Source organism: Triturus cristatus, chromosome 4_2 (assembly GCF_964204655.1).
Source record: "Triturus cristatus chromosome 4_2, aTriCri1.1, whole genome shotgun sequence".
Classification (NCBI taxonomy): Eukaryota; Metazoa; Chordata; class Amphibia; order Caudata; family Salamandridae; genus Triturus; species Triturus cristatus.
Window position 1 is genome coordinate 239,199,331 of NC_140586.1, and position 17,299 is coordinate 239,216,629.

A 17,299-nucleotide genomic window follows, 5' to 3' on the forward strand; every position below is an offset into this window, starting at 1 on the left:
TTGCACTTAAATGACAACCTACAGCATAGAAATGCTGGAATTAGTTTGTCACTTGATAAACATAATTACATTGCGTTGATCCTAGGCAATGTGATTGATGGAATATGAGACTCAATAATGGTCTGGTCTAGCCTCCCACTAAATATGATGGGCAAGATTGCACTAATAAAAAATATTATTTTTCCAAGATATCTGTATGTATTTCAGAAATTTTGTTTTCCTGGTGCCACAAAAAGTGTTTCAAGAACGAAACAGCTTGATGTCGCCCCTGTAATGGGCTGGCGCTTATCCAAGAATATTGTTAAAAATACTATGGGTCTGGTTAGGAATTTGGCGGTCCAATGGACTGCCAAACTCATGGTGGAGGTGCGGCTAACAACGTGCCGGTTCTCCGACTGCCATATTTCGTATTGGATGGTCGGATAGCCATGGAACAGCTGCTACCACCAGGGATCCATGATCCCTGGGGGTCTTGCAGCAGTCTGAAGCCTGCAATATGCTGCGGCACTGCCAAGCATATTAGGAGTTTTCTTCACCGCCAGTTTTCATGGCCGTGAGCCCACCATGAAAACTGTGGTAGTGAGGAAACTAAGGGGGACCTACAGGGCTCCCTGTTGCCTCAGGGCCATGGGGTGCATGCAGGGGGGGGGGGCACATAGCGTGCCCCCCTCTGTGCATGCACCCCTGTTCCTGCACAGCATGGACTGCACCAGTCCATGCCGTGTAGGAATGGCTTTGACGTTCCTATTGCGGTGCCTTTTTAAGGCTCACTGCCTGAGACCGGCAATGCACCGCCTGCCAGACCAGGAGAAAATTTGTTTGGCAGCGTGGGAGCTGGGCTCTGGCATGGCAGTCCACTCCCACAACGCCAAACTCGTAATCAGGCCCTAAGTCAACATATGAGAGAGATGGGCTAGGCTTGCCGGATATGCAGTGTTATTACCTAGCCTCCCAGGTGCAACACCTCCCCAGATGGCTAATGGATAACCTTTACAGGGAGAGTACATTTCTAAAAGACTGTCATGGTAATAAAGAATGTAGATACCTGTTCCTTGCCCTGAAGAAGGAAAAGCACCAGGTCTAAGGTTGCTTTCTGGAACAGAGTTACTTAATAATTGAGTAAAGATGTCCTTTCCCAGGCCCCATTGTAGGGACACTGAGAAATGTGTAGTGTTTACTTGGAGGCTAAAGTGCAATGCTTGATGGCCAATTTGTGTGAGGAAATGGGCGACATATTTGAGGATAAGACTCTTCGCATCTTTGTAGCTGCCAAAGGACAGATGGGGGACATTTTTGTATACACAAATGTATTTTGTGCAACCCATGATATGTAGGACGGATTCTCAGGTGGACCCCTGGAATCTAATACATTAGTGCAAGTCGTATCCTTGACTCGGGGAGGAGACTTGTTTTCTGGCTTTATAAGGCAAAGTACAGAGACCACCAGATATAAGATCTGACAACAAGATCTAAGTGGGACTGCAGAGAACAGTTGTCTGATGAAGAAAGGGACAGAGCATCAATAAGCACTCAGTTTCAACGTATACATATTAAATATAACCACAGAACATTTCTTACCCCTAGTGTTCTGCTTATATATTCCAAAGTATTGGGGGACTGCCAGTGATGCAGGTTCAGGGAAGCAAACTCTAGTCACACAAAATGGATGTGTCGGGTTGTACAAATGTTTGGGGGCATGTCATTATAAACCTAAAAAACAGTTGGAGATATGGTACAAATAGCCCTTGAACAATGGTTGTTGGGACCTCACCCATGTCTGGAAAAAACTCTCCTACTCTATTGAATGACTGCCCTTGGCCTCTTATTAACTGGAAGATGTATAGCTATCCATTGGATGCGAGCAAGAAGTCTAGTGTTTGTCAACCTTTGCCAGATGTTAGGTAGTGGTCACTGGCTGGGGAAATCTTAATGCCAGTGGTGTGTACAGACACCAAATTAGATGAAGACCTAGAATGATGGAGAGAAATGTGCAGGAACATTGAGAAGAATGCGGAATCTGATGACTCTTTCTGAAATGTGCATGTCAGACATTTCTCCACCTTATGGTAACGAGGCTCATAAGAGAAAGCAATAATACAAGCTTCTCCAACGAGTAGCTCGTGAGCTGCTGGTAGCGCTCCAGCTTCCTGTAAGTAGCTCTCCTGTGTGCAGACCAGCTTACTAAATTTGGAGTCTTTGCTTGGTTTAATTAATATACATACACCGAAATAGAGAATGTATATTCAATAAGAAAATGTGTTTATTTTCAGAACTCATAAGCTGATATTTGTAGAAAAATGGCTGAAATGTCACTATATATTTAAAGCTGATATTTGAGTGATAAATCATGTGACATTGGAGAGACGTTTTACAAATGGTATTACCTTGGTGCCAGAGGCTATGACTGTGATATATTGCCCATATAGAGGCATTCCATATTGACAAATACCTTTTTACATTACTACTGGCAACCATGTCTGATGCACTGAGGTGATCACGGGTAGTATTCTTGCATATGGTGGCCAATAATGTAACCGTGTCCTTTGTGGTCACTATTAGAACACTAATAATATTAGTACCTCTTGATGAGTTTCATTGGACAGAAGTAGCTCCTATTACAGAAAAGGTTGGAGGCCCCTGCAATAATATGTACTATATTGTCCTCAGATCTGCCTGACCTGCACAGGGTGCAGTCTAGTGTTTACCCTGTGCTTGTGAAGGGATGAATAGGTGGGAGGAGCAGAATCAAGGCCAAGCAAAAGTGCAAAGGCGTGAAAGGGGATAGCTCTGCTCCCTGTGTGGAGCTGAATACAACGAGCAGCTCACACTAGAGAAAAATGCTTATTCTCTCTTGTGTTGATATCTTGAAATGATATTGAAGAAGAAGTAATGAAAGCCGTCTGAAGGCACAAACATTTGGAAATGCCGATTTATCCATGTGAGTGGCAGTGTCTACGCTAGTAAACAGGCGGCTTTGGGTCTACATGTGCTGCACCGTCACCCACAGCTCACCAGGCAGGCATGCAGTTCTACTAGACACTTCCCTGTCATTATGTCATATGCTAACAATGATAACACAGCCATCAAGTTTGAAGCAAGCACTTCACACCTTCCTGACTTGTGACCTGCTGCTATTCACGTGCCTGTGGAATCACTGTCTTTGTTAGTCCCCCCCTGAGCCCCCTTCGACCAACTTTGAAACTGACAGATGCCTGCTCCGCCTGCTCAGGCATTGGTGGGCCCACACACCAAAGACATTATCTTTCAATTTGATGAAATTAACAAGGCTCAGGGTAAGCTCAAGGACAGTTTAATGTCCTACTTCCTACTAATAAAGAACACTGACAATCATAGATGCATCTTTCATTTTACAGTTCAGAAGCCAGATGAAACCATGGACTCTTTAGTCATTTGTCTCAAGGAATGTGTCCACCATTTCGACGTTGATAATTTTTGTGCTGAAGAGGGCATCATATCTCAGCACATTGCAGGATATGAATCTGAATCCTTATGGTAAAAACTGCTCCAGAAACGTAGTCTATTAGAAGACATCCTAACAATGGATAAAATATTACCTGAAATAGACTACCAGACTGAAATCATGAGCAGGCATAAATTACGCACAGCTGTTGAAGCATTTGTCTGCTGTGCCAATGACTTACAACTGAAGAGAAGTGAGCTTATTTGCTCATGCTACTGGTGTGGTTTCCGCCTTCAACACTCTGGAACCTGCCCAGCCCCAAAGAGAAGGGTTCATGGCTGCAGGAAAGATGTACATTTTCAGAACAAATGCAAAAATAAGAACCGAGTCAAAAGTCATCAAAAAATCTCTTCCTCGTTGATCCCCAGGAGAAGAGCCAGGGAGAAGTATAGACAAACTCAAGAGACACAACAGCAAATCAGTGAAGCGAAGACCCATGTTAGCTCATCATCTGAGTCTACCTCATCAAACACATGTTTGTCAAGTTCTGCAAACACAGTCTCAATCAGAGGGCTAACTTATCCTCACTGACAATGATGATGAACTGGCGGAACTGGTCCGTGCCATGGACATCAGTGGAATACATGTACAATATCTTGTTTAATCCTAGTGCCACTATAAATGGCATGACGGACACTGCATTTTGAGACCTTGGCATCAAGCTTTCATTATTACCCGCTCACTTACACATATATACTTGGGTGCCTTCCTGGTCAACAAAGGAACAGACCTTCAACCTCCCAGTCAGAAAATAGTATATGCTGGTTCCAGCCTCATAAAACCTGAATTGGCATACTCATAGGGGGAAAAGGCGAGCCTAAGCATTGTATAGACATGTGAACACTTTCACCTTTTTCGTGTGGTAAACTGTTTTCCACGGCTCCATTTTTAGAAAACCCAAAAATTAAGATTTCCTTACATAACCACTCATTGGAGTAAGAGATGTGGTCTTCACCAGCCCAACCAGGTTAAAAAAGTCCTGCTGATTTCATGTCAAGATGTTCAATTATCTCATGTGAGAAGAAGTCATTTATTGCAGAAAAATACCTGAGATATACTGTAAAACAAACATGTCTTTTTGCCATAACCAAAAGGGTTCTTATACAAGCATCAGCCAATAATCCTACACCGCAGGTGGTCTTGGACTCATTGAAGACCAATGGTGGAGAGATTTAGATGGCATGCGTTAACTACAGTCGCAGCTGCCTAAAGATCTCAGATCTTTTTGACATCTTGATGGTGAGGTTGCCAAACATCGTAATGGACTCATTCTTCAAGAGACTCGTTATGTCATTCCTCTCTCTTGATGACATTGAAGAAATGGCAGTAAAGCAATATCATGTCTGTCATGGAGTGAGCAAAGGTGTAGCTCCAGAACTGCTGTTGATACCCACACTACAGATGGGCATCAGGGATAAGGTGGCAATTGATGACTTTTGGGCCTGAATACACAGGTCACCACCTACCCGTGGTGACAGATGAACACTCGCGTTTCCCTGAAGTGATGGCTGTTTCCAGCAAGTCAGCTGAGTTGATTATACCTGCACTAAAAATGGTTTTCTCCCTGATGGTCATACTGTCTACAGCAATGTCCAACTACAGGCCACCTTTGTTCAGAAAGAATTTTAAGGACTTTTCCACACACCTTGGTTTTGAGCATCAGAAGATAACTCCCCACGAGCTCCAAACCAACAATATTGGAAATCGATTCATGAAAGCAATACAGAAGGCCTATGTGGTGGGCTCGTTGGAAAGAACTTCAGGTTCCAGGTGTAGAACATGTGGTCACAAGGGTTCTGGTTGTGGAAGAGAACACTGCAGGGATAAAGGAATGGGCAAGCGATGGAGGCAGACTTTACCTTGAAAGCTGCTGTATTGTCCTTCATGCAAAATATAGGAATAACGCATACACTTCTATACCAGCAGTCTGGACCCTACTTGTAAACAGCCTTGCTGATTACCAAGGACACAAAGGTCTAAATCTCTGAAACACTCTGTCAAACTATACATGACTACAGAGAAACCCCTCACAGCAACATGGGTGTCTTGCCTCCTGAGTTAATGTTTGGCAGAAAAATAAGGACTAACATTACTCATCCTGAGAACTAAAACATCAAATGTAATGTGGAGTATGGTCTTGCAATACTATGATGAAAGAAAAGATAATATCATGTGCCATGGGTAACAGTGAGCAAAACCATCTCCTCTATTCCAAGGAGATTTAGTGAAGGTGAAACTGCCAGGAAACTGAAAGGATGATTCAAGTTAGGACCTCCAGACATACATTAGAGACATAAAAGGTACTATATCGATACCTTCGACATGTTGTCATAATTCATATTCAGACGCTGCAAGCTGACCCCTGTGAACTGCTTTCAGGTGATACCGATAACACTACTGAAGCATAATGCGGAGACAATCCACATCACTTTGGCGATGCAAAGATTCCCCTTGATACCCTAGATGAAAAGTGAACGGAGTTGTCAGAATGCTCTTGATACGGATTCAGCTCCTGCTCATTTTCACTTTGATCGCTCTTTCCCCCTCCATCTTCCTCATCAGTTTCACCCTCTTTTCTGATTGTCGTTCTGCCTGCTCATCCTTGATGAAATGTTAGACCTCCGGACTTTGAAAAGCCATCACCAGTATAGAATGGGTCATGTCAGGGCCAGCTTTAGAGGTGGTGGCTCCCTATGCAACACTCCCACCGCCCCCCCCCCCACCTCCTCCTCTGATTTCCTCACTACCACACTGCAAAAGTCCCACTCATCTCTCCATAGCCCCTCTCTCAAATACATTTCACTTGTTTAAAAGTGCTGGTATAGGCTGGCTTTACTAATCCACTCAACTATCCACTTAAATACAGATCTGTTCTTTGCAGCAGGCACCTGGCATTTCCCGGAGGGGTGGGGGCCGGTTTTGTGCCTGTCGGTGCCGGTTTTGTCACTGGGGGCTGGCCCCCTGTAACAAAAGCGGGTGCGGTGCTTCTTGCTAGCATCATCCCCCCACGCACACATATCAGGGCCGGTCAAGCAGCAATCTGCCAGGGCTGGGCGCTGTTCCCAGTCCGGCCATGCATATTAACCTCCCTGCACTACTTTACAGTGAGTCAAAACTGCTACTAGACAAAACTCTGATCTCTATCTCTAGAATGAACATTAATCACAACAGTTATCATGACATTTTAATTGCTGCCTGAAACCTGGACGCACAAGGAAATCTGCAGCAGGTGCTTTTACATCCTATGTTATTGCTGAACACTGCGCAGCCCCTGAGGTCAGTTCCCCCAACCCCTCCCTCCCCTCTCCCCCCAGGTCAGCGCCCAGTGCAGCCACATGGGTCGCACTACCCTAAAGCCGGCCCTGAGGCATGTATTAGTTTATATTGTGAGGATGCAGTGTCCTGCAATCAGTCTGACCAGCTCATCAGTCCCCGAGCGCAGTCCAGCGTTTCCACTCAGCTCAGAAAGGACTGCATGGGCGGGGTGGCCAAGAACAATTGCAAAGGCACAAACCGGAAGAAATTTGCTTTGTTTGTGGAGATGAATACACCATACTTCACATACTAGCGAAAAGTGCACAATCACTCTTGTATTGGATATCCTTAAATTACATTGGAGAAATAAATACTCCTAGAAGCACTAATGTTTGGCAAAGTTGATTTATTAATTTGAGCAGCAGTCTCAACATGTATCTACACCATCAAACTTTGTAACTATGTAAGAAGTAGTAACTTGCATTCTGTTTTTGTATTGTTTGCAATCTTATTTCCATTGAGAAATGCCAATAAAAGTCTTTAGCAAAGAACAGCTTTGGAAAAGCCAGAAGGTATCACCTTTGAAACCTACTGGCTTGGCCAAACTTTTCTGGCAATCCGGAATGGAATCGGTAAAAGGTACAATGCTTTTACAGATGCTGTTTAGCACAGTCAATGACATGGCAGCTGTTGGTGGTTACATTTTTCTGAAGACTTGTGCATACGTCACCACGCATGTGCATGTGTACTGAATGTCACAAGTGCCATTTAGTTTTACTTTTTATTGACCAATCTAAGATAGCAGCGCCACTTAGATCGCCCATTTAAAAAAATGCACTTCAGAAGAGCTCAAATGCTTTTTGTAGAGAGTCGGCTTTGAATTTGTCGGCACATCCTCCAAAATTAAATATATAATAATACTCTGCCTATTCCTTATATTTGGATGTTACTTTTACTGCCTTAGTGTGAGAATGCATTTCGTGAAAAGGAATATAAAGTAGAGGTTGCCAAAAGAGAATGGCAGCCATTTGTTGTTTAAAGAGCCTGCAAAGGCATTGTCTTGACACTAAATAGGGTTATAAATAAAATAGTATGTATTCATTTGTAATGTGACTTTTCATTCTTTGTTCCCTTTAATTATCAGTCATGGATCATTCAGGCAGCCCTAGAAGACAATTAAAAATGCTTTCTATTTATATTTGCTGTCCCAAGTATGCACAGATAAGTGCTGAAAATAGGCTTTAGGTGACTGCTTATTTTTGTACCGTCTGAGACATCAATATAATGAGCTGGCAACCCTAATCACAAGAATGGAAGTTTGTTGCAGGATGAGCACAATATTTATTTCCTCCACCCTCGATCCCTGGACTCCGTATAATGCCATAAAAGCAATAGTTTAACTTATATCTGAAAACCCTACGCCAGCCCTCAATCACATGCTGAATTACCTCAAGTGTCTGGGAATGCACCCTGCATTCAGACAACTCACTTCTCATTCTCCCCTTTTTTTTTTTTTTTGATACTTGTATAGCGCACTACTCACCCGCAAGGGTCTCAAGGCGCTTGTATGAATACTGCTGTGGAACCCATCCTGGCTTTCCCTGTGAGGCGTCCACTCCTGGGCACCCCCATGGTGGAGGCCAGGCATCCTTAGCGTTGTGGGGGCCGTTGTGGAGATTAAGCAAGCTATTGCCCAGAGTTGCAGAGTGGGACTCCATGATTGGAATAGGCACCGAGGCGATAATTATCAGGTCCGTGGAATTTTTGAGCCCAAGACCCGCCGAGGCAGGGAATTGAACCCTGGTCCCGGGCTAGACCTCTGCATCAGGGTCTGCCGCTCTAATCATTGAGCCACACTTCTCCACTTCATTGAGCCACACTTCTCCCCTTCACTTTCACACTCACAGGGATCACAATGTACTCACACTGATCACCATGCACTCACACAACCCACTCACCCTGCACTCATAGTGACCACACTGCACTTATGCCACCCGCCATGAACTCACTCCGTTCTCCCTCCACTTACTCTACATTCACATGAGCACACCGCTCACTCTGCACTCACAGTGATCACTCTGCACTCACAATGCTCTTGCACTGTTCACCCTGTACCTCACCCTACAGTCACACAAGCGCACTACTCACCCTGCTCAAGTGACACTTCACTCACCTGTCCCCCTCACTGCTCACTCTGCAATCTCACTCAAACAAACCCATTACTAACCATACATTCATTCGTCCCACTCTGCACTTACATCTGCACCCAAATTCATATGGTCACCTCACTCATCCTGCAGTCATTCCTCTCACCCTGCTGTCACACTGTCGCATCACTCACCATGCACTCACATGGGCACTCCTGTCACCCACACAGCGCAGAGGGCTAATGTGCCTGCTACAAAGAACGGGTACTTCTTTGTAGCAGGCACAAACAGGTAGCCCTGTAAAAAAGTGAAATGTTGGTCAGAAAGGGGCTATAGAGAGACGAGGTGCATTGTTGGCAAGTGGTAGTGATGGAATTCATGGTGGAGGAAATGGGAGAGGGGGCACACAAAAAGACTGCTGCAACGTGCACGACCAGTGTTAGGGCCAGCCCTGGCTGGGACTCTTGCCCCTCCCCCCCCCCGAAGTTCGGGTCTAGTTTCACCACTGGTCAAGGGTCATTAAGGCAGCTGTAGAATAGAATTTTAAGTGTGTTCTTCCTGGATTTACTGTTTAAAGTATGTACTGATAAAGAGGAAAAATACCAACTTTAGGTAATATTCCACCTTTTTGAACCAGTAGCATACATGCTACATGCCAAAACAAACGGGTTCAGGCAAGATACTCCTGATTTTTTAAGCAAAAATTGCTTTACTTTAGCTGTCTCCAGCCTGAACTGACCTTTGCTTAAATAAAAGTCCATGAGAAAAATACATTCCCCTGATTTTTTTTCAAAAATCTCTCACTTCCCTGTTCTAAAATGGTGTCTTGTATGCGGCAGGAACAATATAATCAGGCCTGCCAAGTATCACGCATCAGGAGTGACACTAACACATTTCAGTGTGGTGATACGCATCACCGCACTGAAATGCAAAGTCACGCATAATTTACATAGTGCCTCCTAGGACTTCAAGCCCCATACTAGCACTGCTAATCACGCACCATTGGAATGGCAAACTGAAGCTGTAGAGGCAGTGCGCCCTGGAGCTGATCCCGGCTGGCTTAGGAGCTGCTGCGACAATGTAACAACCATTCTATTCCGGACACAGCGCAACGGCGCGGGACGTAACGTCCTGCCGCCCGAAGCGGCGTGAGCGGGTGGCTGCAGTTCCTGGGAAGTAAATTGTGGGAGGAGTGTGTGTGTCAATGAGCGCTGCTCCTAATTCAGGAATTATTTTCAAAATGTAATCCCTGTGTTCTGACCCACCAAACAAACTGCATGGACCGTGGCAGCCGCTGGAAGATTATTTCATGAACCTTGTGCTTCACGCTATTGATGGAGCAGGTAAAGCAAAATTTTGTATACCCCCTCTATTTTGCATGAAATGTAATTATGTAATCATTCTAAATATTAACTTGTACTAATTAGTGTAAAGTGGCATGACTAATCAACATTTGCACCTTAATGAACCCGAGATACACGTGGGACTAAAATGCTAATTGCATGGCAGATCATTAAATGATTAACTGTGGTACGCAAACTAACTTTAGAATGTGGTGAATTAGAAAATTGCACTATTCATGTTGCTTTTGTGATGGTTTGTGCTTCCAGTGCTGCAGAATGGTGAGTATTATTGCTTTAAATGTTGCTACAAGCTAGGGAAAATACTAATATATATTGGGATTAGGGTGGGTTTAAACATTAGAATCTTCATTTCTATATATTAAGTTCTGTTATGTTTGTTTTTGCTAAAGTTGGCATTCGGGCCTACTAGGCCGCAGTACTTAAGATGGAGTTCTGAAGTTGCCACCGTCATGTGAGCGCGATGTCTACTGCGCAGACTCGGATGGCTCTGGAGATCTCCAAGTGACCTCCGACGAGAACCGAAGTATTCCTTGTCAAGGATAGGAACATGGAGGACTGCCAAGATGAAGACTGGTGTGAATGACCGAGGGGACAATGAAGGACCTGTACAAGAAGGCTTTGCATGTTATTACTTCGGAACTTTTGCCTGTGAAATTACCAAAAAGAATACAATTGAGAAATGTCATGCCCGGTCTCATGGGAAACAGGCAAACCTGGGAACATTCAGGAGACTTACAAATTGCAAAGGGTTTAGCCAATCAGAACACTTTCTACCCCTAAATTGTTGCACATTGACCTAAAAGTAAGGAGAAAAAGGGTATAAAAGTCGGGGATTTGGAAGAGGGGGTTAAGGATTGATTTGCTGGGTTGTTGGTTCGATCGTCCGGTCATTTGGCTGATTTGTGAGGATTGCGTCGAGCTGAAGGAGATTTCCTGGTTTACCTGGGTTTTCTTTGATTACAAGAGGACGATTCCATCTGAAGGGCTTTGATTATTGCTGTGGGTTGACGGGTTCTTCTGGAGATGGTCGCAGAGACTGGAAAAATATTCGGGGTGGTCGGAAGGTCGCCAATATTCAAAATGTAGGTAAATATAAACGTTATGTCAATTTATGTTAAGGATCAAAGATTGGAAGTCGCTCAATAGAGAAAGTATTTGAACTGTAATCCTGAATATGCCAAAACAGTGAACTATATTAGATAAACTAAAATTGATTACTAAGAAATGAGTTTGTGATTCTTTAATAAGGTATTGAAAGTTAACCGAATGGTTCCGAAGCTTTAAAAGTGTTTTAGCTGGTTCCAAATCACCATCAACCAGTCCAACTAATTGGTCCATCGACCAAGTGGTGGAGTGCCTTGATGTTAAAGTTAGGATTCTATAGGTACAGATGTATATAATGTATATAATGTAAAGGAATTACTCCCGATAGGTAACAAGGTACCCCCACATGTCCAGCGCTTCTTTTCCTCCTGTGTGCAGACTATAGTGAGACGTATGAGTGTTGGTGTTATGGGACCCACCAATGAATGAATGTATGAATGAGTTAATGTGGTGACGAGTCTGTGACATAGGGAGGATATGTAAATTTGCCCTTTTCTACTGGAGCACTATCTAGCACAAAAGCAGGCTGCCCTCGGTGACGTAGAAGTCCCCCGTTGCCTGGGGGGTTCCGGAGTTAGTATGGCAGAGGTTTATTCCAGTAATGCGGCGCCTTCAGCCTCTGAGTGGCTTTAGTTCGGCTCCGGCACAGGGCTGCCTGGCTGTGACGGACAGGAGCGGGAGGGCGGTAATGCTGCGTTTGGAAATTTCCTGTGATGTTAATGTCCATGCCCGGGCGGCGTGGTTTGCTCCGAGAACCGTTGTGACCACGAGGCAGCCGGGCCAGTATCGAATTGCCGCTCACCGCCCTGCTGCTCACCTCGAGTCAGTGCTGGGAGTGAGGTAATCGTTATGTCTCACTCGGATTTCTTCTAGTCAAATTAAATATGTGCCTTTCGAATGATATAATAATACTTTCTAGCACCGCACGTAGTCATGATCGTAACTTAAGCTCGGCCCTGTTACAGCCGTATGTTTGAGTCTCGTGATAGCCCACCAGCTCGTTTTGGGACGGTGGGGTCACTGGGTCACACTGTGACTGACTGTGTGTGGTGCTGCTGTCGTCAAATTACTTTCAGTGCCAGCAGAGCCTCTGTGATAAGTCTGTGGGTCATGGTGTGATCTGCGCCGCTGAATGCACAAATAAGACTGCTATTTGTGACATAAGACTAATTAACCATTAAGCCCGAGAGGTCCGCCCCGGTTTGCGCGCAGCTTATTAGTGTTTGAGTGGAGTTCAGTTTTTTAATATTACAGTTTTAACAAGACGCTGTACTTGTTTGTGTTAAGTCTTATTTATTCAGTCCTATGCCCCTAGTCTTCATTGCTTGATATTGTGCGCGAGAAAGTGTCACTCATAGTCACTAAAATGTCACTCATAATTAAACTGAAATTATGAAAATGTCACACACAGCAATCTGAAACCTTGGCAGCTATGTAAAATATGATTATGACAGTATGAAGTTGGCCAGGTAGCAGCCCTAGACTGGACTAAACAGAGATGTTGAGAGGATGTAGCCTAACGGCCAGAGCTGCCAACTTTGGGGCTGGGGAAGCAGGTTCGAATCTCGGCGTTGGCTCAACATCCTGTGATTTCGGGCAAACCGTGAAAATTGCACACCGTGCCTACCAAAAACATGAATTTGGCCTTGTGTAATGTAACTGGTGCTCATGTAGAGCGCTCCAATACATTCGGGTCCAGTTTGCGCTATATAAAACTGCAGCAACAAAAAAATGGAAAGTTACACTGCACCCCACAGACAGTGAAAGAAATATTTCGAACTTTGATTTTCTTGTTAAGTAGTCTGTCTTCTTTTTCGGTGGCACGTCGCCTTCTCCCCCCCCGCCCGTAGTCTGTCCTTTCTCTATGTTTACCACTCTCCGCCGGTTTCAGTGTCTTCATTTCCGCTTCCTGTTCCTCGCAAGCTAAGCATGGGGAAACGCCGGGTGAAGATTGCAGCCCGTAGGGAACTCACTTTCGACGAGGAGAAGCGACGGTGAGTGGGAGGAGAAGACTGGATGGAAATATGAGGGACGCTAACACCCCCCTACCGAATAAGATAGTTTTGTTTTCACCGGAAGCAGCATGTAACACATCGGAAGTAGTTGACCAGAGCGAGGCTTGGAACTGTAGTTACTGGAAGGTTTAAGCTTGCTGGCACTTAAGAAAGTAAACTGTGCAAGTGCTACAGTAAACACTGAGAATGTGCATTTAGAAAATGATTATGTTCGTTGGCAGGGGAAGAGACTGAGTTATGTAAGTGGTTAGCGTTAAAGAGCAAGACGTCTGTTAGATGTGGTGCTAGAGCAGGGCAATGCCAATCGGTGGGAAGAGGAGAATAAAAATATGTCCATAGCTGCCAAGGTTTCAGATTGCTATGTGCGACATTTTCATAATTTCAGTGTAATTACGAGTGAGATTTCAAAAACTATGAGTGATACTTTCTTGCGAGCAAAAGCAAGCAATGACGACGAGGAAAACAAATGTTCGAAATTACACCCATTTTAGCAACGATAAACTCGAAGATCTTAAAACTGCTGCAAAGCACCAGAAAGGGAAGGGCACACGCATAGCCTTTGGATCACAGACTGGTCGCAGGCTGTAATTTTTTTCAAAAAGACACACTGAGCAATGTAAAAAAAATCAATTCGCAGAGCACAGCACTGCCCGCTATTTATTATTAATCTGAGGCTGAGAGTAAGTTGCACGGCTAGTCAGTTACCATTGCGGCACAATGTTTGCTTAATTTAAGACATATACCTGCACTCACTCTCTAAGGCACTTACTTATCATTCAGCCATGTTGCGGTAGCTGAGACCGGCTGCCAGGTGGGCTGGGGTCATGTCGGGTCCCTCATGCTCGCTGCATGTGCAGTCAGTGATGCCACCGCCGAGGTGCACTGCTGTGAGACCCAGCAGCGGAGCTGCTACTATATTGCTGCACTGACTCCACTGTATTGACACTGGCCGCCTCACAATGACTTAAGTCAGCTTGTGGTCCTGGAGTCGAATCGCGTGGGTGGATCGCATCCAGCATATTATCGATTGCCTGTGGCGGTAAGCACCTGCTGACTCTCTCTTGCACTGCTGGTCACCAGACAACAATCTATCCCCCCCCCCCCTCCCCTCATACCTGCCTTGGTGCGAGCGGCAAGGTCGGAGGAGCTGCGGTGCACACTCTGACTTTGCTCAAACTTGAAAGCGCAACCTAAACCTGTGCTGCCCGCTTGCACCGGGGGTGGCGGCCGAACAGGATAGACCCGTGACTCCCCCCCACCTGACCTTAGCCTAAAATTGTGTGTCTCACTCACAAAGTCGGATTTACTGGTCAAGCCACAATTGGGCACTGTGATGTCAGTTATGCTCATGTGTCAGGCCTCGAGCAAGGTGGTCTACATCTTACATGCATTGTAGCAGAGGCAGCAGTACTTGCAGATCTTGAGCCAACCCCCTTAGCCACTGGGAGCATCGTGGACAGCGCTACTGCAGCTCACAGTCACAATGGTGTGTTTTAGCAGCGCTATAATACATGATTAATGCATGTCAGTGCAGTGATGCAGACCACCACAACGAAATGCGTCAGACTAGTGCCTGATGTGTAGTACTTGGCAGGGCTGTCCGTCTTGCAGAGACTTTTTACCAAGCAGGTAGAATAAAATACGTTTAACCTCACCCTTCAGGGGACTCGCCAATGAGATGGTCCTCCTCCTCCTGAACATAATAGCCCTGACCAATCCTCTGGAGGAATGCTCGACGAAGGAAGATGGGAGGGATACAGGCCTGTGACATGCAAATATGACCTGTTTCATTTTGAAGAATACGGGTGTACTGTGGATACGACGCTCCAAGTTTAGAGAATATCACACTTTCAGACGCCCTACATAGATGAAGTGGAAGACAAACTAACCAAAGTGGAAGGAAAGGCATAGACCGATCCAGCTAATAATGTAAAAAAAAACTATATCCAGAGATGCCTAAGTAGCAGCATTATATATATATATATGTCAGGCATGGACACCTCTTTACATTTAGGCCACGAGGCCGCCATCTCCCGGATGAACAACCTAAAAAGAAGAGGAGACCCAGAACTGGAGTAAGCCAAAAAAAAGTGCTGATGATTCCTGCCACTTGTTGTAGACACAGAAAGCTTTGCCTCTGTATGTTCTAGGCCATATGAAATAAAAAGAGCTGCAGTTTCATTTAATGTTTCATTTAATGTTTCGATCTGACCATTCTCTGTCAAATGAAGTCCAGTACAGTCAAACCAGAACCCCTGTTATCACTGGCAACACTGTATTCTGTGAAATGTGAAAACCTGACATGACTGTGATCCAGAAAGTTGGAGAAGCCTTCAAAATTAGTGGCATTTGAAAAAATAGCTGTAATAACTCATAGAACGCTAACAAGCATTGGCAAAACCAATAGGTCTTGTTTATGTGAGAGTTATTGGCTTTGTCAATGTCATTTAGCCATGTTATATAGCGGAGTGGCTGGTGTTCAGCATGACTAAAAGTTAGTGCCGTAGGGTAGAGTGACGTGGAATGGAGTAGCATAGAGTGCCATTGAGTTGCATAGATTAGATTCATATAGAGTGGAGTGGCTTAGAGTAGTACAGTTGAGGTTGTAAGTAACTAAAGCGTCAATAGAAACCACAGAAAGGGTGAAAGCAACATAAATAAGAAGCTCTATGCCATTGGTAAAAGTAGGAAAGCGCATTGCTCATCCAGAAATAAGATAACTAAAAGAGTCATTTCTATTGGAGAAGGAAAAAGGAGAGTAACCTCCTTGTAGGACTGGGAAATAAACATTTCTTTTAAATAACTCTCGCCCACTAGGGTTGCTCCATGGTAGCCTACTTCATCATAGGGTTTATCCCTGCCCTTCTGAGGACATGGGTGTGCTTCTACCTACGAAGATGCAAGAGCACTTTGTGGAAGGATGTTCCTATACACCTATGTGGATTTAGATTATAGAGTGGGCTACTTATTTGAAAAGGGGGACGGGGTTTAAAAATATCAGACTAGTAGGAAAAAATAATTGTATTTGCTCCCCTACTGGGATGTGGAATTCCTATAGCCTGACGCCCATGACATGTTGTTTGGGGTCTAGGGCAACAAGTCTTCATGTGTATTTTGTCCTTGGGGGCAAGGCGGCACAACCCCCTGCAGCGCAAACCCTTCGGCTGCCACTTTGCAGTACCACATTATGGATCAGGGAAGGGCACTGTCTGCAGTTAAGGTAATATTTTTGTCAATATGTTAATGCTGTTCAAACTTGTATTTATGGTTCATTAATTGAAAGCCTTTGTTATTAGGGTGATTGCTCGAAGTAAATGTTGTAAGTTCTGACTGCACTACTGACAGCAGTTCCAGTATAAAAATTTATACACACGTTTTCACAGTTTAGCAATATAAGGCTATGTATAATGCTCTCTGATTTGATGCAAATATTTGCAGAAGCTTGAAAGTAAGATTTATAATTCTTTGCTTTCAAAATAAAATGTAAAAAAGGAAAGCAGGAAAAAAACATTTCGCCACACTACTGTAAAATTTCAGGTACCATTTCTTTGCAGCATCATTTAGTAATGTGTTGATGCATGCTAGTAGTTCCCAAAAATATTCATAACGAAAAATTAGTGTAACCAGTTTCAATAAGATTATGTGAAATTAAAATAAACCAGCATTGGCAAAGCCAGTAGCTCCGAAATTGGCGGTCAGCTTTTTACTTTCGTCAATGTGTGAATTGTTTTGGCATGGTTTATGTAAAACCATATTAGTCTAGGAGCGGCTGGCCCCTCACCATTAAAAACAAACATTGGCAAAAGCAAAAATTGTTTTTGGTCTCAAAAAGCACACACTGCCACAGTAGTTACTGGCACTCAACAAAACTACTTTGTTAGCCGATATGCTCCTTGTGAAATAGAATGCTGTCACTCACAGTGAAGCCAGCCG

The 17,299-nt window shown here is 44.3% G+C and overlaps 1 protein-coding gene across 4 annotated transcripts in view; it reads left to right on the forward strand.

The window, feature by feature from the left end:
* The first annotated feature begins 11,912 nt into the window (after positions 1-11,912).
* The window catches only part of NOL12 (nucleolar protein 12), a 49,519-nt gene continuing 44,132 nt past the window's right edge, over positions 11,913-17,299 (forward strand). Inside the window, exon 1 of one of the 4 annotated variants that reach the window (XM_085601379.1) lies at positions 11,913-12,191. In XM_085601379.1, coding sequence (XP_085457505.1) covers positions 11,953-12,191 — 239 coding nt within the window. In that variant the 5' untranslated portion in view covers positions 11,913-11,952. Of the gene's footprint in view, positions 12,192-13,188; positions 13,346-17,299 lie in introns of those variants that run through there. The other 3 variants (XM_085601380.1, XM_085601382.1, XM_085601381.1) reach the window with 3 other exon arrangements.